The 26,707-nt window shown below is 44.5% G+C and overlaps 3 protein-coding genes across 3 annotated transcripts in view; 2 read left to right on the forward strand and 1 right to left on the reverse strand.

Annotated features, from left to right (window-relative positions):
- The window catches only part of btc (betacellulin, epidermal growth factor family member), a 6,380-nt gene extending 2,601 nt beyond the window's left edge, over nucleotides 1-3,779 (forward strand). Inside the window, exons 3-6 of the mRNA XM_019889968.1 lie at nucleotides 1-150; nucleotides 1,872-1,992; nucleotides 2,660-2,806; nucleotides 3,308-3,779. Of these exons, the coding sequence (XP_019745527.1) occupies nucleotides 1-150; nucleotides 1,872-1,992; nucleotides 2,660-2,806; nucleotides 3,308-3,449 (560 nt within the window). The 3' untranslated portion in view covers nucleotides 3,450-3,779. The remainder of the gene's footprint in view (nucleotides 151-1,871; nucleotides 1,993-2,659; nucleotides 2,807-3,307) is intronic.
- Nucleotides 3,780-7,578: 3,799 nt separating this feature from the next.
- Nucleotides 7,579-9,074, forward strand: rxfp3 (relaxin family peptide receptor 3). The gene has a single exon (XM_019890066.1). The coding sequence runs from the start codon at nucleotides 7,677-7,679 to the stop codon at nucleotides 8,904-8,906; it is 1,230 nt and encodes a 409-aa protein (XP_019745625.1). The 5' UTR covers nucleotides 7,579-7,676; the 3' UTR covers nucleotides 8,907-9,074.
- Nucleotides 9,075-12,393: 3,319 nt separating this feature from the next.
- On the reverse strand, nucleotides 12,394-22,599 carry slc45a2 (solute carrier family 45 member 2). Its single transcript, XM_019890208.1, has 7 exons — nucleotides 20,413-22,599; nucleotides 18,964-19,140; nucleotides 16,431-16,792; nucleotides 16,008-16,151; nucleotides 15,161-15,284; nucleotides 14,126-14,331; nucleotides 12,394-12,681 (listed from the first exon to the last, which is right to left on the reverse strand). The coding sequence occupies exons 1-7, from the start codon at nucleotides 20,882-20,884 to the stop codon at nucleotides 12,445-12,447; spliced, it is 1,722 nt and encodes a 573-aa protein (XP_019745767.1). The 5' UTR covers nucleotides 20,885-22,599; the 3' UTR covers nucleotides 12,394-12,444.
- Nucleotides 22,600-26,707: the final 4,108 nt, after the last annotated feature.

Raw genomic sequence — 26,707 nt, forward strand, 5'->3', positions numbered from 1 at the left:
TGTTGGTGTGTGTGTGTGTGTGTGCTTGTGCCATACCCGCAGCGCTGGCCTTGTGTGAATTGTCCTTGGCCAACTGGAACACCACCAGCGAGGCTGTCAATCAAACGGAGGCCCCTTGCCGTCACCGTGGCAATGGAGACAACTGCACAGGTAGATAAGCTGGAAAGAGAGGGAGGAGAAATAATAAATTGATTGAGGTGACATATCAAGATGGGGGGGAAAGAAAAAAAATAAAACAAACAAAGGGAAGATGTAATCATACTAATTAAAATTGAAATTGCCAATTAACCCGGAGCAAAAAAAGATAAATGTAAATACAACACAGATCCTCACTATGAATCTATGAACGCTTGTGCATCCATATTTGCCTAACTCCGAATGCTGCGTGACATTTTATTGTTGATAATTAAGGCATATTTAAGGCTTTAGAAGCCTTTATATTTTGTCACATTTGGATGCGTGTACCACCACACCATCAGAGACTCGAAGCTAAAATTAACATAGCTAAAATAATCTAACCTTATCCAAGTCAAGAAGCTAAATGAAACAAAAATAAGCTAAACTATGATTCATCCATCCATTCATCTATCCATTTTCTAACCCTCACAAGGGTTGCGGGGGGGGGGGGGGGGGGGGGGCGCTCGCCCCGCGCCCATGCATGTTTTTGGGAAGGTGGGAGGAAACCGGAGTACCCGGAGAAAACCCACGCGGAACATACAAACTCTAGACAGGAAGGCCGGAGCGGGAATCGAACCCTGCACCTCTGCACTGTGAGACAGGACGTGCTAACCAGTTGCCCACTGTGCCGTCCTAAACTATGATAAATTAAATATAACCAAGCTAAAATAGGATACCAAACAAACTTGAGTCAGGAAGGCCGGAGCGGGAATCGAACCCTGCACCTCTGCACTGTGAGACAGGACGTGCTAACCAGTTGCCCACTGTGCCGTCCTAAACTATGATAAATTAAATATAACCAAGCTAAAATAGGATACCAAGTTATGACTGGTTTAACTACGCACGAGTAAGATAAGCTAATCATCACTCACTCCACCAAAAATGAGAGGATAAAATCACAAGGAAACATTTAAACTACACTCAGGTAAGATGAGGTAACTCACCCCCCCAAAAATGAGAGGATAAAATCACAAGGAAACATTTGTCCAAAAAAAAGCGATATTTTCTTTGACTTCTTCCTTGAGCCCGCGCGAGAAAACAACCGCAAGGTTGTCTTGTGACGTTTTCAGTGGCCCTTCAACGAAAACGCTATATTTTCTTTGACTTCTTCCTGAAAATAACCGCAAGGTTGTCTTGTGACGTTTTCAGTGGCCCCTTAAACTTCGTAACTGGTTATGAACCTTTGCGTGTCTGTTCTCACTGAAGCTCTCTCATTGATGCCCCTGCGTTGTTTTACGAGCCAACATCCAAAGGTAATCTCATGGAAAAGTGTCATAAAGATAGCGAACCAAGAAGAAGAAATGGCGTATCAGTTATATTGCAGTCTATTTATATAATTCGCACATAACAGAAGGTGAGCTTTTAAGTCAAAGGAGTACAACTGACGTTTGCTAGAAGCAGGGGTGTGCAATCTTCAGCCCTTAAGCCAGGGGGGTTTCGAAACTACTCATACTCGGTAGATAACTACAAATGAAGACACTTGGGTCAAAATATCAAAGTACATTGACTGAAGTAAAAGTAAAAAGTCAAGTCAGTAAAAATCAAACAGTACAGTGAGGTACAGATACCTAAATAATCTGGAAATATCAGTCTGTGTGTATTTAATCTGGTCTGCCATGCAATTTTACAAAAAAAAAAAATAATCCTCAAACAGTAACCACTCATCACAACAAATCATATGTTTTAATTTCCAGTGCCTACCACGGACACGGGACAGTGGAATGGACACTTTAGCAAGTGTCCACAAGAACTCAACCACTACTGCATCCACGGGGAGTGTCGCTTTGTTAAAGACCAAAAGGCGCCATCCTGCAGGTGAGGCGGAGGTTGTTCGGAGCGTTTGAATGACGCAATGGCTGTGTTGACATTCACGGACTGCATGAAAAGGACCGGCACTGACTGCGCATTTCCATTGCAATTGCATTAGCAGACATACGATATATACCGCCGGTAGATTTTGATCCACTTTTGCAAAAAAATACGACGCACCATCGCCGCATATCATGCAGAGTGGGCTTGGTGCGTTGGAATCTCCCATTGAGATAAAACCGTATTTTCATCAGGACTCCTGATACTGTCTATTAAATGTAGCCTTCTTTTTTCTTGAAAGGCTTAGGCTGCTCTTCTGTCTCCTTTTCTACTTGCCAAAACCTTTTTTTTTTACTTATTGTGCTAGCTCCTGGGTTTCATTTTAGCGGTAACATATCACGTGACCGAGAAGCAAGCCTTGATCTGCGTCAAGAGTGACATATTGTAGACGGATATAACAGAGAATCTGGTATATTTTCAAAATAAAACATATTTGAGATTTTGAAATAAATAAAACGGAAGTAATGTAAGTTCTTTATTCTTTCTGTGCGGCCCAGTACTAAATGACCAACGGACCGATACCGGTCCGCGGCCCGGAGGTTGGGGACCCCTGGTTTAAACAACCAACTTCCTTTCGATGATTCCTATCTTCTAAGGGTCTTTGGTTCCTCAGGTGTCAGCGTGGCTACGTCGGCTCTAGATGCGAATATGTGGACCTGGACTGGCGGAGAGGAGAGAGGAAGCAGATGATCATCGTTTGCGTCATCGTGGCACTTATTGTCCTCATTCTTCTCCTTGTGTTCGTCTTTGTCTGTTCACAGTGAGTATCTGCCAATCCTTGGTTGTTGATAGTGATGGATACTCGGTTTTTACATCTTGTCAGGAGATGGAAAACCAAAGCTGAAGTTTCGGTTGTCACTGTTTATGAGCAACGCTTTCGGAAAATCGAAACCGCCACTCCCTTTAATTCCTGTGTTTTATTGCCATTTTATGACCAACTCCAAACATGAAGGCGCAAACGCGTGAGCAATTGTTTTGATTGCCCTTAGCTGGTTAGCTTGTTTGCAGTATTGTGCATCAAGCTGACAACAAGAGTTTTGGGGAAGTATTTGCTTCACAGTTTAAGTGTAGCCTTGAAGATTCACGGCTGGGAACTAAGGATAGTCTTCGAGTTAGCCTGAAGGTTTAGCATTCGTGTTGTTTTGAAGGTTCTCACTCTAGCTAAGTTAACGAACCCTAACTAGCTAACTTGTAGCCACTGTGGTGGGTTCCATTTTGTCATTGCTTTGAAATGCTTTAAACATGTTATGTTTCCTGTCAGTCGCAGGTTAAGATGTTGCCGGAAAAGGGGACGGCGGCGGGAGGAACCGAGGAACGGGACTGAGAAACTCAAGATGATGGACACCAATGCGCATCCCTTAACGCCAGTCTCAGGGGAGCCTCTAACCAACAATGACGTTTGACGGGAGTGTTTGCGCTTCTCTACCTGTCTGGGAAACAACAGTTCAGATGTTGTCCTGTCGGATGCACAGGCGTGCTGAAGTCCATCCCTCTGGGCTGGTCCGAACTGAGTCCTTCCTAACGGTGAGAAATCTCTGGACATGATGGAGGACATTCAAATGGGAAGTCTACAAAGTCTGGGACCTTGAGAGAGAGAGAGACCCAAGAAGATACCTAGTTGGATTAAAGGTAAACACAAGACTGAGATTATCTCTCACGGGAATATGCTGGATTTATTGAGAGAGCTACCGGCGGTTGCGGCCTGTTGACAGCCGCCAACGCTGGATCACTGCGCTGCAAAATCCACAGTTTCCATCCGCTCGTCCTTGATCCACAGCACCGTGATGTGGACCCTGTGAACTGTATCATGGCTTTAATTATTTATTAACACTATCAATGCAAAGAGTCCTTCCCCAGCAAATGCTAAAGTCACTCCTCACCTTAACCCAAAACGTCAAACCTATCTTTAATCTCTACACGGTGAACCTTAAGTCTTAACTTAACTCCCCAAAACACAAGGCTAATGCTAACTTCAGCTCCTAAATTTATGGCTAACAGTAGTCACCAAAGTTAAACCTCAAGGCTAACCCTGTTTAGTTGCTAACCTCAGGCTAACTCCGTCACAAACAACAAACCTGAAGGCTAACCCCATCCCTTGTCCTTAACTGTCATAACTTATAGTTATCTTTACACCCTACATTGTCCTATTTTGGAGTTCATATTGGGACAAACACGAAAACCGCACAAGTGCTTTGAACTGCAGGCAGGCTAGCAAAGCAATCGATTTATACATCCGATTTCTATATCTTTCAGGCTCTGTTGCGCCTTCTTTCAGCTAGCTTTGACTTTCTATCCCCGCCACAATTTTTCCTTTGGAGGAAGGTTAAATATTTCGGAAAACCATGAGCAGTCTCTATTTAAGTGTTACACCACAAGCTACATTTTTGTTTTCGAGGTAGGGTGTGAGGGCTTTTCGGGCAGGGGACTCGTAAATGTGAAAAGATTGTGGTCCAAAGGAGGACAAGGAGGACTTGTTTGTGTATATTTAGACCCTGGAAGCATCTGGGCCCGAACAACCCAGCCGGTGTGTGGCTGAGAAGAAGATGGTCCGCTGTTGGTGAAGTTTGCTCAAGTTTATTTATGTCTCATCTGCTTCCATTGAACGTTGTGTGCTATATTTTTATTCAAACCCTCACAAAATCCACCATATAACAGCCTAAATTAATTCTGCATCTGGTGTGGCGGCGCTTTTTCCCCCCCCACATGCCAGCAAGATTGTGTACGAACACAATGAAGCGGTTACAGTATCGTGATGGTATGCTATAATATTACCAGCTGCAATTAGCAGTGTGATGCCGTAGGCGTTGACAAATTCCTGCGCTGTTGGCAGCCAGGTTTCACATTGCTGGCGTTTATGTGATGAACAAATAAGAATTAAAAAAAATATGAACGCTGCTCCGAATACTTTCATCCTTCTACGTGACTATCACTCTATTACACAAACCAAGCATAGTTATCTTTAAGAGGGGCAAAATATAGTATCTGAAGTGTATTTTTGGACTCATGATCCTCCTTGTATCGAATTGCTAATTCTGGGTGTCTGAAAAAGTGGACCCTGACTAATTGGGTCTGATATAGATCGATAGTTACACCATAAAGGTCGTTGGATTATTCAATGATTAATCAATGGTCTCCTCAGTATGCATTGACCTAATTCCAGGTGACCTGCGTGTTTCTCTACCGGGCTGTGGAATGAAGGGGTGTGTCTGCTGCATCGCCGATAAGAATGGCAGATAGCAGGCCTGGCGACATACACACAGTGAAGTGTCTTTCATGTCTTTTGAATATAAAATCTCTGAAAGTGACTCGGAGGAAGTAGTCAAACCCGGTGCCAGGAGTCCTCAGCGCTGTGGTATGTGTGTGTCGGCAGTCATGTAACCAGTTTAGAATACAATCAAACTTGATTATCCGTGGAACAATGAGACTCAGTTGGGCATCTCCGAATTTGAAATGTTGTCAAAAAACATATAAGCATGCAATTATCAAAAAGATACTTACATAACAGTGAGTGTCTGGGTAGGAGGAGTCTTCAATGATTCTGCTGGGGGGGGGCGTAGTTTCATCCATTCATCCACTCTGCTGTTGGCAGCACCTGCTGAAAGCCCGAAGATTCAATTATTCTCTGATTTTTTTTTTTTCCAGTATTTAAAAAAAAGTTTCTGTGTTTAGCTGGGGTGGCAAACGCTCAATTTACATAGAAAATGTATATTGGAGGTTTATCTGAGTTTTCTGATGAATTGTGGGGGGGGGGGGGGGTATAAAAATAAAATTCAGCGCATTTCAATAGTCGTCAGTGACGCAGATTTTCACTACTTGTGGGTTGGCCTGGTTCCATTCCCCTGCGACTGGATAGTTTGAAGTTGCAATACCACCATTCACCACTAGATATGGCCAATTGCTCTTGCACCGAGTCTTGGACTGCTCAAGTCAATCGGGGGGTGCAGAGGGAAATGGAAAAAACTGATTTATGCGTCTGTGTGCGTGTTCATCATATTATATATTTTTGTTTTTGTGGTAGTGCACATTGCACCCTAAGCATCCTATCAGTTTAACTTTCACAAAATATATATTTTAAAAATTGCCCATCCATGCATCCATCCATTTTCTACCGCTTATCCGGGGTCGGGTCGCGGGGGCAGCAGCTTTAGGAGGGAAGCCCAGACTTCCCTCTCCCCAGCCACTTCTTCGAGCTCTTCCTGGCGGATCCCAAGGCGTTCCCATGCCAGCTGGGTGACATAGTCTCTCCAACGTGTCCTGGGTCGTCCTCGGGGTCTCCTGCCAGTGGGACATGCCCGGAACACCTCACCAGGGAGGCGTCCAGGAGGCATCCTAATTAGATGCCCGAGCCACCTCATCTGGCTCCTCTCGATGTGGAGGAGAAGCGGCTCTACTCTGAGCCCCTCCCGGATAACCGAGCTTCTCACCTTATCTCTAAGGGAGAGCCCGGATACCGTGCGGAGAAAACTCATTTCGGCCGCTTGTATCCGGGATCTCGTTCTTTCGGTCACGACCCATAGCTCGTGGCCATAGATGAGGGTTGGGACGTAGATCGACCGGTAAATTGAGAGCTTTGCCCTTTCGCTCAGCTCCTTCTTCACCACGACAGACCGATACAACGTCTGCATCACAGCAGACGCTGCACCGATCCGCCTGTCGATCTCTCGCTCCCTCCTGCCCTCACTCGTGAACAAGACCCCAAGATACTTAAACTCTTCCACTTGGGGCAAGAAGAAAAAATTGCCCATTCCTGCAATATATGAATGAACACCAATAATGAAGCAACACATGTAGACAGACAACATAAATACTCACAGGCATTTATTGTTCATCCTTTCTCCTGTGGGTGGTTTGACACAAGACGGGGAAGATAGCGATGTAGTGAGCTATCAACGAGCTCTGCCATAGCAGTCTGGAAAACAAATCACTTTTCTTTGTTATGTATGATAAATCAGTCTGTTTTCTTAAATGAACCGATTTGAGATTTAGGTGTTGGGGTCGGATTTAGCCACATAATTTCATATCAGAAAATAATTCTTAAGTACAGATAGACTGTATGTGGGGAAAAAATACATTAGTTACTGTACTTGTTGAGTTACTTTCTGCTTAGCACTGACTGCATGCAGTTAGGGCAACGTCGTTCCATTGGTTGATTCTGCGTTACACGTCAGTCAACTGATGCAGGGGAGACAATCTCATTTCTCTGTAGGAGAAGAAAAGGTTAGCCAGAGTGCTGCGTCAAGACGCATGACGCTTGGTGGAGCTGTGTGAGACTACCATGAGAGGATTTGTTTAACTGCTTGTGTGTGTGTGTGTGTTTGTGTGTGTGTGGTCGAGTGGTTAGCACGTCCGCCTCACAGTGCACTGGTGCAGGGTTGGAATTCAGCTCCGGGCTTCCTGTGTAGAGTTTGCATGTTCTCCCAGTGCCTGCGTGGGTTTTCTCCGGGTACTCCGGTTTGCTCCCACATTCTAAAAACATGCAAGGCAGGTTGATGGAACACTCCAAATTGTCCAGAGGTGTGAGTGTGAGCGCAGATGATTGTTCGCCTCTGTGTGCTCTGCGATTGTCTGGCAACTAGTGTGGAGGGAGAGGGAGGGGGGGGGGGTCCTCTGGATGTGGGAATCGGAGTACAATGTCCATGGAATCGGCCGAGGAAGGCTCGGCGTGGAGCTTCAACGAGAGCGCCAACACCACCGCCAACGGCTCCTGCTCCGCTCACGTCCATGGGGACGACCTCGGGACCGAGCAGGGCTCGGACGGCGCCGTGGCGGTGCGCATCGTCATCTCGGTGGTCTATTCGCTGGTGTGCGCGCTGGGGCTGGTGGGCAACGTGCTGGTGCTCTACCTGATGAAGAGCAAGCGCGCGTGGAAAAAGTCCTCCATCAACTTGTTCGTCACCAGCCTGGCGCTCACCGACTTCCAGTTCGTGCTCACGCTGCCCTTCTGGGCGGTGGAGAACGCGCTGGACTTCACGTGGCTCTTCGGGCGCGCCATGTGCAAGACGGTGTCCTACGTGACGGCCATGAACATGTACGCTAGCGTCTTCTTCCTCACCGCCATGAGCGTGGCGCGCTACAACTCCCTGGCGTCGGCGCTGCACGGCCGGCGCGGGGGCCGTCACTCGAGTCTCCTCCGGCTCTGGTTCGGGCGATGCGGCGCGGCGCGCTGCGTGGCCGCCTCCATCTGGGTGGCGGCTGCCTGCGCCGCGCTCCCCCACGTCGTCTTTTCCACCACGGTGCGCGTTTCCCCCGAGGAGGACTTGTGTTTGGTGAAATTCCCGGAAAGCGAGGGCACCGGCGGCGTGCAACTCTGGTTGGGACTTTACCACTCGCAAAAGGTCCTCCTGGGCTTCGTGGCTCCTCTCGGCATCATCTCGGCGTGCTACCTGCTCCTTTTACGCTTCGTGGCGGCCAACAACGACGCCAACAGGTCGAGCGCAAAGAGACGCGCCAAGGTGACCAAGTCGGTCACTATCGTGGTGCTCTCCTTCTTTCTCTGCTGGCTGCCCAACCAGGCGCTGACGGCGTGGGGGATCCTCATCAAGCTCAACGTGGTGCAATTCACCTACGAGTACTACACCACGCAGGTGTACGTGTTCCCCGTGTCCGTGTGTTTGGCGCACTCCAACAGTTGTCTCAACCCGGTGCTCTACTGCCTGATGCGCCGCGAGTTCCGCAAGTCTCTCAAGAGACTCTTTCGTCGGATCACCGCGCCCGCGCTCACCACCGTCATCAGGCCCATCACCGGCACCACTAAGCCCGAGGCGGACGAACAGGGACGCGGGCAGCCTGCGGCGGCGCCCCAGGGAGGACACCAGGACCCCCCCGCGGTGGTGTTCTACCCTCCGGGGGCGGCCATGTAGCCAGACACACGGCGCGCGACAGACCAGTGAGGTGGAAAAAATACTTGAGTACACTGTAAATAAAACGTTTTTTTTTAAGTTAAAATAGTAATTTCAGTTGGAACAACTTTTGCTGAGTTGTTTTTGCTTACACTAACCAAGTTGGGGGACAATACAAGGGACAGTTACTTCTGTCATTTTAAGTTGGGGGACAATACAAGGGACAGTTACTTCTGTAAAGTCTTATTTCTTTGTTGAAAATGTGCGAAAGCCAATTTTCACATGAGCACAAATGAAAATATTTCATTGAATTGCCCAAGTTAAAATTTGATCGAAGTTGGCCTTCTTTTTTGTTGAAAATGCGCGAAAGCCAATGAACAAAAATGAAAATATTCAATTGAATTGCCCAAGTTAAAATTTGATTGAAGTTTGTTTCCTTGAAATTTTGAGTTCACCCAACTTTTTTTTTTCTTTCGGGCATCTGCAGACTCACATATTGGTGGATTTTTCAATGTCTGTGAATATTTTATTCATTAATTTATTTATTGAGTGGTCAGAGGGGGTTTTGTGATGGGGGTGGAAAAAAGGTCAACGCAAGACAGAGGGAAGCAAGTGTGCGGGATTAACTCAAAACAAAATGTATTTTTTCCACAATTCAAACAAAAACACAAACGAGTCATGTGGAATTAAAAAGAATACACAATTAATATGAGTTAAAAAAAAAGACATCGGTAGAACCAACAAACAGCAAAAACAGATCATGACATTTGTTTATTGTTGCTTTTTTGAGGGGGGCGGGCTCAAACCCTATTTTCATGGAAAATACATCTTGCAGCTTTATCAGCATTTTTGAATAATTGTTTGTGATATGTATATCCATCTTGTCAACAAGCTCACATAGTTTTCTGTTTGTCTGTATATGGACTGCTTGCAGTTCATTTATATTTAATAAATATATATATTTCTATAGTAAATGAAATAGCACCGTAACATATAAAAACGTGACAAAACGTAACAAGCAAATGTAACGAAATAAACTGTTTTTAAAGTGTAATTATTGTACATCCTGTAGTATTCATTCATTGGATGTATACCTTTAAGGGGTGTGGTCTCGTGAGTGCCCTTCAGAGCGACAGTCAGCTCGGCCAGTTAGTCTGCGTGTAAGCGTTTGGGTGAGAGTTGTGGCTTAACAGCAGGTGCTTGTGATTGTTGTCATTTTGGATTTGTAAATTTTGTCCGGATCAATAAAGAGCTGAAAATTGCATTAGCGGCAGTGCCTCTCCTTGCCCACATGTGGGGCATTACAATACATTCATTGCACCGTGTTTTTTCACTTCACCTGAACTGCAGCATAGCTGAAGCCCGCTCGTGTCATGAATTTTGGCTTGGAACTTGAACTTTTTGTTCCAATTATTTACAATAAATAAAACTGAAATTGATTTGAGAAGATAAATGAAAAACAAATTGTTAAACTAGATAGACATATCTAACCTATCTGTCTGTGTGCTTTACTGATATTTTAGGTACTTATTTGAAAAACTAAATTTGTAAATGAGGTAAAGAAAGTATATAGAAAAGTAAAATTGAATACATTTTGCAACAGTTCACGCTCAGGAAAATATTACAAAATTAATGCAACTCCCAAAAAAAAGAATAGCATATTTTCAAAAAAAAAAAATGATTCATGTTCATTTCTAATGTCATTATTTCAAATTCATTTGATTATTTAATAGGCATGATAAATAGCACATTTTACCGTAGAAGAACAAGAAGAAGGCGACGACGTCTCGCGAGATCTCGTCAAGTCACGCGTGATGATGCTTTGAAGTCCAAAGCTTGCTGTGACTTTCCCCACTTCAAAAGAAACCAAAGGTGGCATTTGGGGGCTGATCTCACTGTCATCACAGATATGAATAATTTCCGTTTCATAATTCATGTGGATCATGCTTCAGATGTGCGAAGATGATAAAGAATATATCAATTATCAATGCATAAGGAGACGAGAGGAAATTTACATCTGCTATGCTACTCTCATGTGATGGCAACTTTGTCTAGTCGCTCATGTGTTTATGAGATGTGCTTTAAAAAAAAAAAAAAAAAAAATCAATCAGGACGTGATTCCTCTTTTCATCGCGCTTTAATTAATTTGGAATAGCTTGCGACAACATTGGGCGGAAAAGCGTGACAGTTTAGCGAGCGGATGAAAGCCACGGCGGACGACTCGCGGGCTCGCCGTCATTCAATCGGAAAGAGCTTGATGACGTTTTCAATGCCGTGCGCTCGTCTTATCGTGTGGTACGCCGGCGTAAACTAACGTGAGGGGATGATGTCATAGGGGCAGTTTTAAACACGCAACACAGACACACTATTGTGTACTTTGCTACTGGGTAAAAAAATATGTCTGGCATTTCTGAATTGTATTAATGATCTTAATGTACTGCCACTCTATGACTCACATCAATGGTCTTTGGATTCCTGCAAATCTATTCATCCGCCCATCATCTGAAAATTCAATGGAAAAAAAAAAAAACGGCTCCACAACAACAACAGCCATTTCTTTGCATCTTTGTACTAGGGTGAGAAATTATTATTTTTTTTTTTTGCTGAATGGAAGGTAAAAAAGAAAAGACAAATTAGATGACCTTCAAGCTGAAGTACACAAAAGGTTTTCACCATCTTGAGACCTTTTGAGCAAAAGAACATACTGGGCCTCAGAGGACAATCTGTCTAGACTACACAACAGGGAGAACAAGCTTGTAAACAGTGTGAATCACCCAAAAAATAAACAAAAAATTTCACTATTATGATGAACAGTGTATAATTTTACAATAGTAAAGTTGCTGTTATATGAGGCGGGGGGGAATATATTTTTGAAAAGTTCCTTATTTTATGAACAATAACTTGACATTTTCCAAGAAAAATAGTGAATTAGAATAAAGTTTTTGGTTTTAACTTAAACTGGTTCAGCACTTGGAGATACAGTATACCCCATGAGGTATATTTTTTAAAGTATTTTTTTAAATGATTGGTTTTCGTTTTTAGGAGAGCCAACTGTTTTTTTAAAAAGTATACTTAATAAGTTGCAATATACTGCGCATTGGCGGTATACTGCAAGTTATTCCAGAATTCGTTCAGGTTAAAAAAGGGTAAAAAAAAAAAATCTAATTTGGCTGTTATTTTTTAAATTATTATTATTAAAACAAGCTCTTGAATTTAAAAGGACTAAGATAAGCCCCTTCCACTGGCTAGAAAACAAGTCGACTGTGTTCACTCCCACAACGGCGTGAACGCCTCTTTCTAACTACGGCCATCTATGAAAATATGAGAAGAAAGAAAACCCGCATGCGGACAGCTAGACTGCATATTGCGCTAGGCTTGCGCTCAGCACAAAAAATAGGGGCAGTGGAACGCACTTCTTAGCTACTGAACTTTACATGACCGCATTCAACGGTGTGATGACAGATTTCCCATTTCTAACCGCTGACTTGACGATAAAAACTTCAAGAGCTCACAATAAAGAATCTTTATTTAGCAATAGAATAGAATCTTTAGTCAGTTATTACAAATAGTGCGAGGAGTGAGCGTATCTGACGAAGAGCGCGATGAAGACACAGCCCAGCAGGGACACGGTGGAGGCGGACAGGACCACCACCACCACACTGCCCACCACGTTGACCAGGGCGCCCAGGCCCGCGCCCACCAAGATCTGGGCCAGCTGCACCATGCAGGTGAGGGCGGCGCAGTCCACGCCCGTGCCCCGTAACGATTCGCCACCGCCGCGACGTTTCATTTCCTCCTGGGGGAGGAAGGGGAGGAGGAGATTGCTGATTGGCTGATGGATTTGTATTTTTATTTTTTTAAATGTCCGCACTGTTGTTGGCCGGCTCATCACTAGTTTGACTGTCAATCATTATATGCAGCTTCACTCCGTAAAATAAAATGTCATCAACACTGCATATGTTTTTCCCAATGCATTCCAATGGCCGTTAATTATCTGGATTTTTGTTTTTCTATCTCCTTTGCCAATCCAAGGCTATTAGAGCAGTCAAGTTGTAAAAAAAATATGTAAAAAAATAAAAAAATGTGCTAGTTATTTGAATATTAACAATAAGAAGTCAATTCAACTCCACCAAGGTCTGGGCGCAGATGAGTTGTGTTTTCTCTCAAGAGTAATTCCAGCTTTGCACCGTTAATGCACTCGTATGTCTGGCTTTGAAGTGTGAGTCATTTTGAGGGGATTTAAAAGGCAGTATGAAAAGAGAGAAAGAAACAACTCCCTCTGGGGAAAATATGAGAGGACCTTGTCGGAATTGAATTTATTACACCACTTAGTATTGAATCGACAGGGTGCTTTGAGAAACGCAGATGCCGACGTGCTACGAAGGAGACGCATCCCCCCCATTCGTGATTGAGCCTTTTTGTTGAATCCGCGTCGTGCTGGATCGCTCGACACTCCATTAGGTTCAGTCGGATGAATTGCGTGTGGAAAAAAGTGGCGGGGGTCTGAAAGCAGTTTAAGACGGCAAAACAATTTGCTCCCTTTTGATTAAAAATTGACGAGACTACCTCTGCCTATCTCCTCACACAAACCAGACAGAAGCTTATCTTCAACGCCAACAATCTTAACGTATTACAGTACAAAGTCATTGTACCACAGCTGTTAAAAAAAAAAAAAAAAAAAAAAAAAAAAGCCATCTAAAGATCGAGAAACAGTTGCTCAGGCAGCTGCTAGCCTGGAGCACCAGTTGGTCCCAAACCCTCACTTTCTCCTATTAGCAACTAGATAGGAACTATAAGTTATTCATCGCCTCCCCTAGCGTGTCCAATGAATGTAAATGTTAAACAGATTCTTGTACTAATGCTGACATGTCTTCCCCGAGCCAGAGTTGTTGCTTCTCAAAGGTTGGAAACAAGCTGCCTCGCGGTTTACGTGTCCAGAGGGGCTTTAATGGGTCAATCGTTAGCATCTGAGTGAACGCTGGCTATTTTAGCTAGTTTGCTAGCTTCAGTGGGCGCATGGCCACGAATCACTGGTCAGCTTGGTGGAGGCTAAACTTTTCAAAAATCTAATTTTACACGTAAACCAGAAGACCTATTTTCACCAGAAATACGCTCATTTGCATTTTTTGCTGTGATTCGATAGAAACTTGAAAAGAATCGCACGTTAGCAGGGGCGCTAGCACTAAAGCCACGCTATACTGGAACTGCGGAACAGCATACAGGGTATATAAAGGATGTACCTCCTCCTCGCGCTGGTACTCTGCGATGAGGTTGAAGGGGATGGTGTAGAGCGTGCTGGACATGACGCCAAAAACGCTGCACAGGACCAGCGTGGCAATGATGTTGGGGAAGAGGCCGATGAGGCCGGTGCCCAGGCCGAACACAAAGTAGCCCATGAAGTACAAACCTTTCAGGCCCACGTAGGGCAGCAAAAAGCGCTGCACGTCTATTCGGGAAAAAACAAAACAGAAACATATTCTTCGTATCAGTCGATGAGCTCATGGACACTTTCCGCTGAGAGAATAGCAAATACGCCCATTGGAGTAGTGTCCAATGCACTCGAAACACCCTTTCGTACAGTGCCTTTCAAAGTCAAACGGACTTTGATGTAGACTAGAGCAGGTTAAAAAGCGTGTCAAATATGGCAGCCATGTTGACAGATAAGAGAGTCCCCTTCAGATGTCATGGAGCAAAGACGTTAGCTTAGCATCAAGGCATTTTTGGGCTACAAAAAAAGTACAAAAGAAGAGCTTTGTACTTTGTTGCATGTTTTTACGGCACGAGAAGAAGAACTTTGATGTCATGGGACAATCGTCTCAAATGGACAAGCCCGTCCATCAGTTAGTCCGTTCAAATGGGGCTTTTACTGTGCTTTTTCTCGAAGCTTCTTCAAGTATCCTCATGTCTTTTTTGTCACACTCGACCTCTCTGCTTCTTTTTCCGTCTTTTTCCCGGCACTCTGCTGTCACGCTCACACGTTTGTCCAAAAAATTGAATGCGACTCAAAGACCACGACAAAATGAGCATCCCGTAATGAAAGCCGCTGAAATCACGGAACCGAAGCAGCAGCTCATTAGCTTAGTGCCAGGCTAGATGAAAAAAATAAGAAGTCCTAATGAGCCTTCCCGCTTCCTTCCTCCTCTTCCTTTTCAAGATTTTTCTTTTATACTTGGTTAGGGCGCTCACGGATGTGTGAGCTGGCCACTGGGAACACTCAAGAGTTGCATTTCCGCCTCAACGGGCGGTGTCTTCAATCACACACAAAGTGCACTTACAAGAGAAAAGAGCCGAGGACACCGCATTGATGCACAAGCCCCAGCAGCCAATTTCCACACCGCGCTCGTATGTGGCATAGGCCGTGGAGTTATGCTCGGCATACGGGTTCCCCTTGTAGACGATCTGCAAAGAGGAAACAAGATGAAGACATTTTTTTTGTTGTTGTTGTTGGTATCAAAGCCTTGGTTGATAGCGACGCGTTTTCATCCCGTCTCCCTTTGAAGAGGCTGATTTTTATTATTTTTTTTGAGTCAAAGGCAAGCTCCGGCCTTTTTACATTTTCACCTGTTTAGTTCAGAGCCGAGGTGGGCGGAAAAAAAAAAATGCATCTCACCGTGAAGTACCACATCCATTCATCTCAATTGCTTTCATTATACTTGATGATTACAAATTCTCAATTTGACAGTTCATCAGCAGGGGGTCACCTAGAACTGTAAACAGAATCATCATTATATCCTCATGAATATTCTCTTTCCTCCAGGTCGTTTGGCTCTCATGTCAGTGAATCGACTGGAACTGAACCGCTCTGATACACATCCAAGCTTAGTCATCCGAGAAGGCTTTATCAGTTCATGCAACGAGGCTGTGCAAGCCAAAAAAGATGGTGTGTGTGTGGGGGGGGGCACTGTTGATGTTCCACGTCCGCAAATGAAACTCATCTTTCTCCAAAATTCGGAAACGCCAAAAGTTGTCTTGAGGAGAAATTGCATCGTAGAGCGGAACCAAAGAATGCAGTAAAAAACCTCGGAGGATTGACGCACAAAAAGTCATTATCGCATGCAGACAAAACACTCGATTCAAGTTGGTCAGCGAGCCATCTGATGCTTCACCAAAGACGTGCCTCACCTGTCCCATGAAGTCGGTAAAAAAGAGCATGTTGCAGAGGAACGCCGTCCATCCCAGCAGGTGACTGATGCACAGGTAGCGGTAGTGGTTGGGCATGGTGATGATGGCTTTCAACAGAGACTTCAGTGTCATCCTCTCACGGGCCTTAAATGCACGGAAAACACACGCACGGCTATAAACCATCATCGCGTGTGACTAGCGATGGGAAAACGAAGCTTCATGAAACACTTTTTGACTCCTCTTGGTTTAGTGCAATGGAAATGTGTTAAAATTCCCCACTGTATCTTTAAACCAAGAGTGCCATCTAGAGGAGTCAAAAACTATCACGAGTGCTTCATTAAGCTTCACTTGTCCAGTAGGACTGATGAAAAATTGCATTTAGGTGTCCTACCCCTAAAAGGCTGTAGCGTGTGAACACTGTACCTCCTTGCTGGGCTGTTTGGCACTGGAGGTGACGGCGTTGGCCTCCCCAAGAGCAGAGAAAGACCGCTGCCTGATGTCCGAGACGGACAGCAGCGGGGGGTCCTCGGCTTCTTTTCCCAGAGTTCCGTAGCCGTTCCGCTGGGAGCCCAGTTGCCTCAGGGCACTGAGGGCCGACGGTCGGCCGGCCGCCGCTTTGTCCAGGGGCTCTTCGGGAATGCTGAAGAGGTGCACGGTGAGGAAAACGCTCCAGGTGAGCGCCGAGAAGAAAAAGATGACCTGGTACTCGGAGCCCAGCAGCTGGCCCAGGATGGAGTGACCCCAGTCCATGGCGCCCACCAGGTAGCCGAACGCTCCGCCCAGACCTGGAAGAGAAAACGGGAGGCTGCATCGTTGCACACTTGAGCGAGCCACGTAAATAGCGCAAAATGTACGTGATGAATTCGCTCCTCTTGCCCGTTATTGACAACCGCACAATAAGAATAAACGGTTTTAACTGAGTCTGGAAAGTTGCAGGAATAAAGTGACCGTCCTTTCAACTTATACCCGCAAGAGTATGTCGACTAATAAGACATCTGCAAAATTACAGTGCATTAATTTGTCTGAAAGGCTTCTGAAAGTGAATTCCTGGTGAGCACACATCGATTCCTCCTCCTCCTCCTCCTCCTCCTCCTGCCGCCTCCGTCTCACCCCCCGCATTCCAAGGCAGAAGAAAGAGTCATGTGCGCGCAAGGCTCGCTCAGCCCAGACCCATGACTGCAGCGCATGACCGTTGGATTACGTACGGCCGCGCTCCGTCCGATGCTCACATCACCACAAGCTTACCATCTCACTACCACTGGTAGAAATTGCACTGTAGAGCAGTTGCTTCTCAACTGGGGTCCATGAGTCATAGGTTTTAAGTCTACACGCTTATATATGAATGCCATTTTTGTGTGTGTGTGATATAATTACTTACCCTCTTGGAAAAGACTACGTTGAAAAAAAAAACATTTGAGTGGTAAAGGTATCAATGGCGGGAAAAGGAAGTGATTGAAAAGGTCTCTTATTATTAGTATATTTTTTTTTACAATATAGTCTTTATTTTAATTTATTAACCCTTTCATGCACCCTGCAACCTGATAACACAATAAACTGTCCACTTTAGTAACCGCTGTCCCTGAAACGGTTTAGAATAAAAAGTGTGAGAGTACAAAAACGGTCAAGCTCACAACGAGGGCCACAGCTAGAAAATATTTGGGTATTTCGATAGCCATCTGCAAATTCTATCGAACAAACAAGCATTCAGATAAAATAACAAACGATATACAGGTATGTTTGCTTGTTTAAAGTGATGAATACAGAGCTTCTTCAGTCGGGGAAGATGAGTCACGTAAGCCGCCAAACCACAGCGCGCTACCAGGAACAACTTCAAAATAAAAGCTAATCCAGGCAGTGGTGTCCATGTATTATTTGGTAAGATTTTATTTTGAATTCGGCCTTCTCATCGCGTTTGGGCGCTGTTGTACCGTCACGCAAGAAAAAGTGTTGCTATGGCTTGCGCGAATGTCTTTCAGATAGCGCATATCAAATAAACGGATACCCGAGGCAGGAAATATTCCTTAGGGACAATTACTGTTATTATTATTATTATTTTTAATCGAGATACTCAAATTACTCGAGGACTCGCTCCACCTTTACTAACAACAGACGCCAATCACAACGGCAACCAAAGTATTTTGTGTGCTTGAGTATTCGACGATACGTTATATTAACTCAAGTGGGAAGATCATTTTGGCATCAACAGGAGATTGTCCATGAGATGAGACACTCAGGAGACAAACACGTGCACACGCACTCACAAAGTCATTCCTGTGCCTTGTTCCGCCCACCCGAATGCTCCGAGATCAGTCGCGAGGAAGAACAGACAATTGCTTTCAACGCCCACGCGGCAAAATACAGCGACTGTTTTTTTTTTGTTTAGCAATCGAAAAAAAAAAAAAAAAAAAAAAAGCAAGCAACAGTAAAACATTTTTTAAATACCTTTTTTTCCGTTGTAATGCCTGGAAGGCAGTTTCAAGTTTTGCAATCAAGTACAACAGGATCTATTCAAACAGAATAGAATGATACGAAGTCAAAAAGAAAAAAAAATGAAAGTGCAGAATACAAACTATGAAAAAAAAGGACGCTATTTCATTGTACTAGCTTGTTTGTTTGCCTGTTATGTTTTCTTTCCTTTTTGTAATCCACAAAATGCTTTATATTGAAAAGGTCATCAGAAAATAGAATTAAATCAAGTCATTTAATATAATACAAAATTAACTAATCTTTAAAATGCATTTTTTTTAACTCAAGATTGTTTCCGGAATCATTCAAAAGTTTTGCAAAAAAGCCAAAGTAAAATTTTTTGGTTGATTACATTTTTTTTTTCTTATTTCCCAACCGGCAAAGTTGTTTCGCGCATGAAGAAGTCTTGCGAGAAACCGCCCACGGCAAAAATAATTCAAATAAAACCCAAAGCAATTGAAAAGTGGATGTGTCATGAGGATTGTTTTACCAGTGAGCAGAGCGTGATAGTGGAGGCCTCGCTCCTTGTCCTGGTGGGAGCACACGTCAAACAGGTAAGCCTTAATGGGCCCGTCGATGAAGTCGGCGGCAAAGTCGAACAGCACCACGCCGAGCATCACCACCACGATGGCCCACGTCCGCCGTGTTGCCCTGTCGGCGATCACTGCTGCAAAATAAAAGACCGGGTTTTTGACTCTCTGTCAGTCATTCCGCTTTTCAATTCCAGTGGACTCATTAGACTAATTGAGCACAAGGTATGGAGACGTAATGGAGGGAACGGAAGGGCGGAAATAATGAGAATTATTATAATCTGCAAACGCAACCCTATGCTTAAATGTCAATGAGGGGACTGAAATTGATTGGCATGAGCAATGTTGCCACATTTACCATCCATCCATCCATTTTCCAATTTGCTTATCCTCACAAGGGTCACGGGAGTGCTGGAGTCTATCCCAACCGCATTTGGCCAGTAGGTGGGGGACACCCTGAACTGGTTGTCAGCCAATTGCACACACAGATGAACAACCATTTGCACTCACAATCAAGCCGAGGGACAATTTAGAGTGTTCCGTTAGAATGCCATGCATATTCTTGGAATGTGGGAGGAAACCGGAATACCCGGAGAAAACCCACACAGGCACGGAGAGAACATGCAAACTCAAAACAGGAAGGCCGGAGCCGGAATCAAACCCTGCACCTTCGCGCTGTGAGGCCGACGTGGTAAGAATAGTAACTTATTTGACTTACATTACTTGATTTTTAAATGAACTTAAATTATATTACAAGTTACTTAAATAGTCACATTCGGCAGATACAGACAACCCAGCGGAACATAAAAATGACACCCGGTTTTGCCACTTGAGTGGAAGTGGATTTTAAAAACTGACGTTTAAGAATTAAGTTTTTATTCAAAATAAAATAAAGGCAAAATTTGTGACTTATACTGATATTCTGTAAAATAATGACTTCTGGATTTCACTTAACATAAAAGAGCTACCAAAAAAAAAAAAGAGTACCTCTTGACTTCACTTTATATAAATGGATTTTAAAATAAAATAAAGATAGCCTTTTATACTCGACATATTTATATTGGCAGGACTCAACATTTATTATGTATAATTAAAATAAAAAAAAAACATAACGATTATATTTGGGGACTTCCTGCAATCACACAATCTGTTGGGACTTTCTCTTGAAGCTTGAATGAATACCGTGCTACGATTCATGCCGTTTTGGACACAGTGTTATCGAAGCTAGATAACATTGTGTCGACAACACAGACTGTGATGTTGTTTTTAGCTGACATTTCTGTCGATGTAGTGCGCCTACGCAAGCGGAGGGACATCGAAGATAAGCACCGGCCGACATCTGAACCGCAACAGACCAACCAAGAAAACGACTGCCGCCTTGAGCAACTCATTTCCTCTCTTTTACTCACCTGAGATGACGAGATCTCCGTTGAGGAACATGGTGATGCCCACAAGCATGAGGAGGCCCAACGTCAGGATGTAGGGCCTCCGCCGCCCCCACGGCGAGCGGCAGTAGTCGCTGGCCGAGCCGATGACGGGCTGCAGCAGGAAGCCCAGGATGGGGCTGATCAGCCACACCAGGCTGTACATGCTACGTGGCAGGCCCACGCTGAGCAGCACGGGCGTGACGAACGCCGCCTCCACCGCGTAGCAGAATTCCCTTCCGAACATGACCAAGCCGTGGAGGATCAGGCGGCCCCGCGAGCGCCTCGGGGGCTCCACCTGTCCGAAGATGGCGTTTTCTGCGCTGTCCATATAGTAGTCTTTGGAGCCGGTCAAATCCTTCGTGTCCTGGTGCAAGGGGCCCGCCTGTTTGCTGGGCGGATCCGGTACCCGGCAAGGCTGGGGCCTGGCGGACTGATCCTCGGACAAAAGGGTCATGTTTGGACGGGAACAATCTGTACGCTAAAAAGTCTAAAGAGCCGCTCCTTGCATCGGTGCGAAATCCTTTCGACTACTTCATAGCAGAGTGCCAGACCCTCACGGCTTTACCGCTCATGTGAGTCCTCGCCGGCCCGCCTGGGAATAGCCGAGTCGAGCTCCGGGAAGGGAGGGAAAGAGAGAGGAGGAAAGAAGTTAGTTGAATTTATGAGATTAGCAAAGGTCTCTTCCCCTCATTGGGCAAAACTAAGACCCCGGGGGGGTGCTCGTGGGAACGTGTGAGGCCTCACATGCATGCGAGTGTGTGAGGCCGCATTCATAAGATTCATTCAAACACTGAGCTGAAAAGAAAATCACGATACCAATACTCTTATTTTTTTTCGTCCTCTTCAGATTTGTTTCTGCCTCGTTGTTCGAGGATGACTGTTAAAAGTAAAGACCTTGGGTTGATCATTTGAACACATTCATAACATCCCTTCAGACATCAGCAAGTCATGATGGCCACTAAAATTACGAAACTCCGAACATCCTGATATTTTGAGGATGACTCTGATTTTCGCAGTCATCGTTTTACACCTTACGCGGCCTTCAGCAGTAAGCTATGCATTACTGGTAATTTATTTTAGAATGTCCAAAGAAAACGCCTATCATATCTCAAAACAGTATCGTTAAAAAAATGAATTATGTGAATCAATGAGGGGCGGGGCTAGGCATTCCGTGCATTGAGCTATTTCCAAAGCTTCAGTACTCAAGACGAGACGATAAAAGGAAGCAGATAGAAATGTATTCATGTGTTTCTACGACATGCGTCAGCAAATGTTCATGTGGCAGATTTTTATTTCTAATTCCTTCAGGTGATAATCACGCCAGTTCGACTCTTGGACGGAAAAGCTTGCAGGCGATAGGCTCTTGCATCACGCTTCCAGAGACAAAAAGCCTCAGTTCCTTTGTGAATAATGAATAAACAAGTGATGTATCACACTTGTTTCTTTTGAATTTTTCATCAGAGTATGTCGCAGATGTATATTCATCACTGGCATAGCGATACGTACCCGTGTGACAACATAGCAGGGTTACATAAGCCATATTCTGTTGTGAGCAGCGAAATGATTCAAGAAAGCCACATGCTAACACAACCCGTGAACAGAAAATATATCTTTGAATGTCTACATTGGAATACAGGGCTAATGACTTTACAACAGAGTTCCATCACACTGTCCGCCGCACAGATGAGATTAGCTTCTTAGTTAATGAGCTAGCTAGCATTCCCTTCGCAATGTTTTCATTGTGTACTTGAATCAGGCTTTTTTTTCTGCGTATGAAACGCAGAGATGGCCACGTCTGGCTCGTTTCAGTCTGCCTTCGGTTCCAAAATTTCAGAGTTCAGAAAAACATTTCGACATAAAAGCAGAAAAAATGTTGCGCGCCACTTTAAAAGCCGCGTTCAATAGAAATAGTTCAGCATGACCTCAGAGCACATTGAACAGTCAAGAACGCTTACATAATGGCACTTTTTCGCTAAAGGTTGAGAGAAGGAGCATTTGTACAGCTAAGCAGCCCATCATTAAATTGTTATCAAAATGGCACAGGCACAGTTTCTTTTTTTCCTTTCTCAACCTTTTAAAACACTTGCCCGTACTGCGCTCCCACTGTGATTTTGAGGCATTCAAAGTGCAAGGGGTCCAGAGTGAAAGTTCCTTCCCGCCCACCAAATCGTTACTAACTGCTTTCTGGTATGGTGCTTCAGTCATCGACTTTGGAATTGTTTAACATTAAAAAAAAATAATCGGGTGCAGTACTAATCAGTGAAATGACAAATAATATTAATAAATGGGCAGACTGGATAAGGCAGGGGTCGGCAACCTAAAATGTTGAAAGAGCCATATATGACAAAAAAAACAAAAAACAAATATGTCTGGAGCCGCAAAAAAATAAAAGCCTTCTATAAAAACTTAAAATGAAGGAAACACATGCTGTATGTATGTAGGAGACTGGACTGTCTCAGAATTGTTTATGTTACTCATTCCTTTGTTGTGTGTTCACAAACGCCCCCATTGAATTTATTTTGTGATTTCCTCGCTTGATTTTTTTGTTTTGGTGCTTTATTTTCGCTTTTCTTAGTGTCAGTGAAGTGATCATTAATTTCCGTTTTTCGGAGGCTGTCTTTGAACGCCTCTCGAGTCGAACAAGAAGAGAGAAGGCACGGAGTCGGACGCAGACGTGTCTGTGTTTGTCGAGACTGTTAAAAGCAGAAATAAAGTGTACGTTTTAAAAAAACCAACACCACAGCTCTCCTTTTTCGGATCTGTAACATGTATCTATATCTATTTGAGCTATATTAGTCTACTATCAAAATCTTTTTCCATTTCCAAACGTTTTTTATAAAGCTCCAGGGAGCCACTAGATGTCGCTAAAGAGCCGCATGCGGCTCTGGAGCCGCATGTTGCCGACCCCCGGGATAAGGGATTTGCGCAATATCTGGCAAACTGCTGCTTGTTGTGAAGTGAGCTAAGTTGAGTTCTCTGCTCCCCGTACAGCGCTCATATCCGCCAAAACACCGTCTCATATCTCGAAAAACTCGTATCTCAAGGCACCAAAGCAAACCAACCACCGATTTTCAGGTAGTAGTTTATATTTAGTATCTTCGATGACAGCAAAATAACTGGAAAGTGTGCTTATAAGTCCAAGAGAACATTGTGACCATGTTTTACTCTGCCGTCCCCACATCAAACCGCTTCGATTAAGACCAGCGATTTCACAGCTTGCCACATGCTTTCAACACAGTATAACAGCCCTTTTGAAGCATTTGCCGTCTGGGGAAAGATTAAGACAAAGAAATGTTAGTTTCACATTGCGACCTTCTCCGCTGCTCGGGGGCCGCTAAAGAAAGCGCGACGAGGTAGCATGAAAGTAATCTCGCTCAATTTTCCGCCTGCTGCTGCCACCCTCGCTGCATAATTGGCGGCATGCGGCAGCACGTTCTCCATGTTGAGGAAAATAATAGCAGTCATTTTCAGCACAAAAGGCAAGATTACTATAATTGCAGGACCCCGACTGTGGCCTGAGAAAGTAACAGCACTCATTTCAATTTTGGAAAACCAAAGAAACTTCTTTGTTGCCCACTTTAAGGATTAAGCTCATCAAACTCATTGAAATATCAGACAAAGATGACCTAAGTGAGCATGAAAGGGAAAATTAAATGATGATTTCATTTATTAGGGGCGGCCTGGTGGGCAAGTGGTTAGCACGTCGGCCTCACAGTGCAGAGGTGCAGGGTTCGATTCCGGCCGGCTGCGGCCTTCCTGTGTGGAGTTTGCTTGTTCTCCCCGTGCCTGTGTGGGTTTTCTCCGGGTATTTCGGTTTCCTCCCACATTCCAAAAACATGCGTGGCAGGTTAATGGAGCATCTTGAAATTGTCCCTCAGTGTGAGTGTGAGCGTGGATGGTTGTTCGTTTATGTGTGCCCTGCGATTGGCTGGTGACCAGTTCAGGGTGTACCCTGCCTACTGCCCGAAGACAGCTCCGATCGCCTCCAGCAGCACCCTTCGCGTTAAGCGGATCCGAAAATGGATGGATGAATGGATTTCATTTATTCAGGGAAGAAAACTTTCAAAGCTACAGCAGCCCTGAATATTTGAAGCTCATAAACTATTTGGGCACTCCAAATTCAAGCCAACTTTTGAAGGCCGCCTGGAAATCAATGCATCAAATCAAAATGATTTATTTTTTTTGTCCTCAAAGAACTAACATTCTTAACTGGCATGAATAAAAAAAGAAGTTAACCACTTTGCATAAAACGCGCAGGCACGGAACGGCCAAAAGATGTCGGCTACAGACTTTCTGTTCTTGTACAGACAAGATTGGATTCAAGGCGGACAATGACATTTTCCAGCAAGCTGTCAGCTCAGCGAAGCAGCTGTATCCCGACGTGTCTGCCCACACCGCCTTCTCCCAAAACACTCACTTGATGCAACAAAGCCTCAACGGCAATTTGACGTTCGCTTTGCAACAAAGCAAGGGAGCTGTGGGCAGACTGGATAAGGCAGGGGTCGGCAACCTAAAATGTTGAAAGAGCCATATATGACAAAAAAAACAAAAAACAAATATGTCTGGAGCCGCAAAAAAATAAAAGCCTTCTATAAAACTTAACAATGAAGGAAACACATGCTGTATGTATGTAGGAGACTGGACTGTCTCAGAATTGTTTATGTTACTCATTCCTTTGTTGTGTCTTCACAAACGCCCCCATTGAATTTATTTTGTGATTTCCTCGCTTGCTTTGAAGGATGTCTGGAAATGACCCTTAGAATGCAAGCGGTGGACTTTTGTGTGTGTGTGTGTGTGTTTTTTTTCCTTAATATTTCATGGACAGCTGACGAACAAAGCCGAAAACTCAAATTTGTGGCAATGTGGCATCACTGGCCTCGTCCTGCATACGTGGTTCATATTCGGTAGCTGATTCCGATGGGAGATCCGATTCCATACAATCCAATAAAATCGGCGCTTTGCTTCGTACACGGAATGCCGCATCTCCAAGGCGATCAATACTCAGAACGGGCTGGAGCCGCGTGTTGCCGACCCCTGGGATCAGGTATTTGCGCAATATCTGGCAAACTGCTGCTTGTTGTGAAGTGAGCTAAGTTGAGTTCTCTGCTCCCCTGTACAGCGCTCATATCCGCCAAAACACCGTCTCATATCTCGAAAAACTCGTCTGGCGGGCCACTCGTATCTCAAGGCACCAAAGCTAACCAACCACCGATTTTCAGGTACTAGTTTATATTTAGTATCTTCGATGACAGCAAAATAACTGGAAAGTGTGCCGTTTATGTGTGCCCTGCGATTGGCTGGGGACCAGTTCAGGGTGTACCCTGCCTACTGCCCGAAGACAGCTCCGATCGCCTCCAGCAGCACCCTTCGCGTTAAGCGGATCCGAAAATGGATGGATGAATGGATTTCATTTATTCAGGGAAGAAAACTTTCAAAGCTACAGCAGCCCTGAATATTTGAAGCTCATAAACTATTTGGGCACTCCAAATTCAAGCCAACTTTTGAAGGCCACCTGGAAATCAATGCATCAAATCAAAAAGTTTTTTTTTTCCTCAAAGAACTAACATTCTTAACTGGCATGAATAAAAAAAGAAGTTAACCACTTTGCATAAAACGCGCAGGCACGGAACGGCCAAAAGATGTCGGCTGCAGTCTTTCTGTTCTTGTACAGACAAGATTGGATTCAAGGCGGACAATGACATTTTCCAGCAAGCTGTCAGCGCAGCGAAGCAGCTGTATCCCGACGTGTCTGCCCACCGCCTTCTCCCAAAACACTCACTTGATGCAACAAAGCCTCAACGGCAATTTGACGTTCGCTTTGCAACAAAGCAAGGGAGCTGAAGACAGACTCCAATTATCTCTGGAAAATGTGTCAAAAGCACAACAGCACCGAGGCCTGCCGAGCATCAATCTATCGAGCACACATGGGATGAATTTGGGAACATTCGAACTAAGTTTGTCTTTGAAGGACACCTGGAATCGAATGTAAAATAGCTGCCGCGAACAGAGATGGCAGACTTGTTTTGTCTTCTCGAGTTTGATGGCGACGAGTAATAATTTGGACACAGTTGGACAAAATTTCAAGACCCAATTGGTCTTTGAAGGATGTCTGGAAATGACCCTTAGAACAGAAGCGGTGGACTTTTGTGTGTGTGTGTGTGTTTTTTTTTTTAATATTTCATGGACAGCTGACGAGCAAAGCCGAAAACTCAAATTTGTGGCAATGTGGCATCACTGGCCTCGTCCTGCATACGTGGTTCATATTCGGTAGCTGATT

This window comes from Hippocampus comes, unplaced genomic scaffold (genome assembly GCF_001891065.2).
Source record: "Hippocampus comes isolate QL1 unplaced genomic scaffold, H_comes_QL1_v1.1 scaffold185, whole genome shotgun sequence".
Taxonomy (NCBI): Eukaryota; Metazoa; Chordata; class Actinopteri; order Syngnathiformes; family Syngnathidae; genus Hippocampus; species Hippocampus comes.

What these genes read in the sequence shown, in the direction of transcription:
- slc45a2 (XM_019890208.1), bottom strand. Translation starts at nt 20,884, where the DNA reads ATGACCCTTTTGTCCGAGGATCAGTCCGCCAGGCCCCAGCCTTGCCGG. An exon ending in CCAAACAGCCCAGCAAGGAG is followed by an intron (nt 16,152 to 16,430) that starts GTACAGTGTTCA and finishes CGTGCATTTAAG; the next exon opens with GCCCGTGAGAGGATGACACT. An exon ending in TTACCGACTTCATGGGACAG is followed by an intron (nt 15,285 to 16,007) that starts GTGAGGCACGTC and finishes TCCTCTTTGCAG; the next exon opens with ATCGTCTACAAGGGGAACCC.
- rxfp3 (XM_019890066.1), top strand. Translation starts at nt 7,677, where the DNA reads ATGTCCATGGAATCGGCCGAGGAAGGCTCGGCGTGGAGCTTCAACGAG.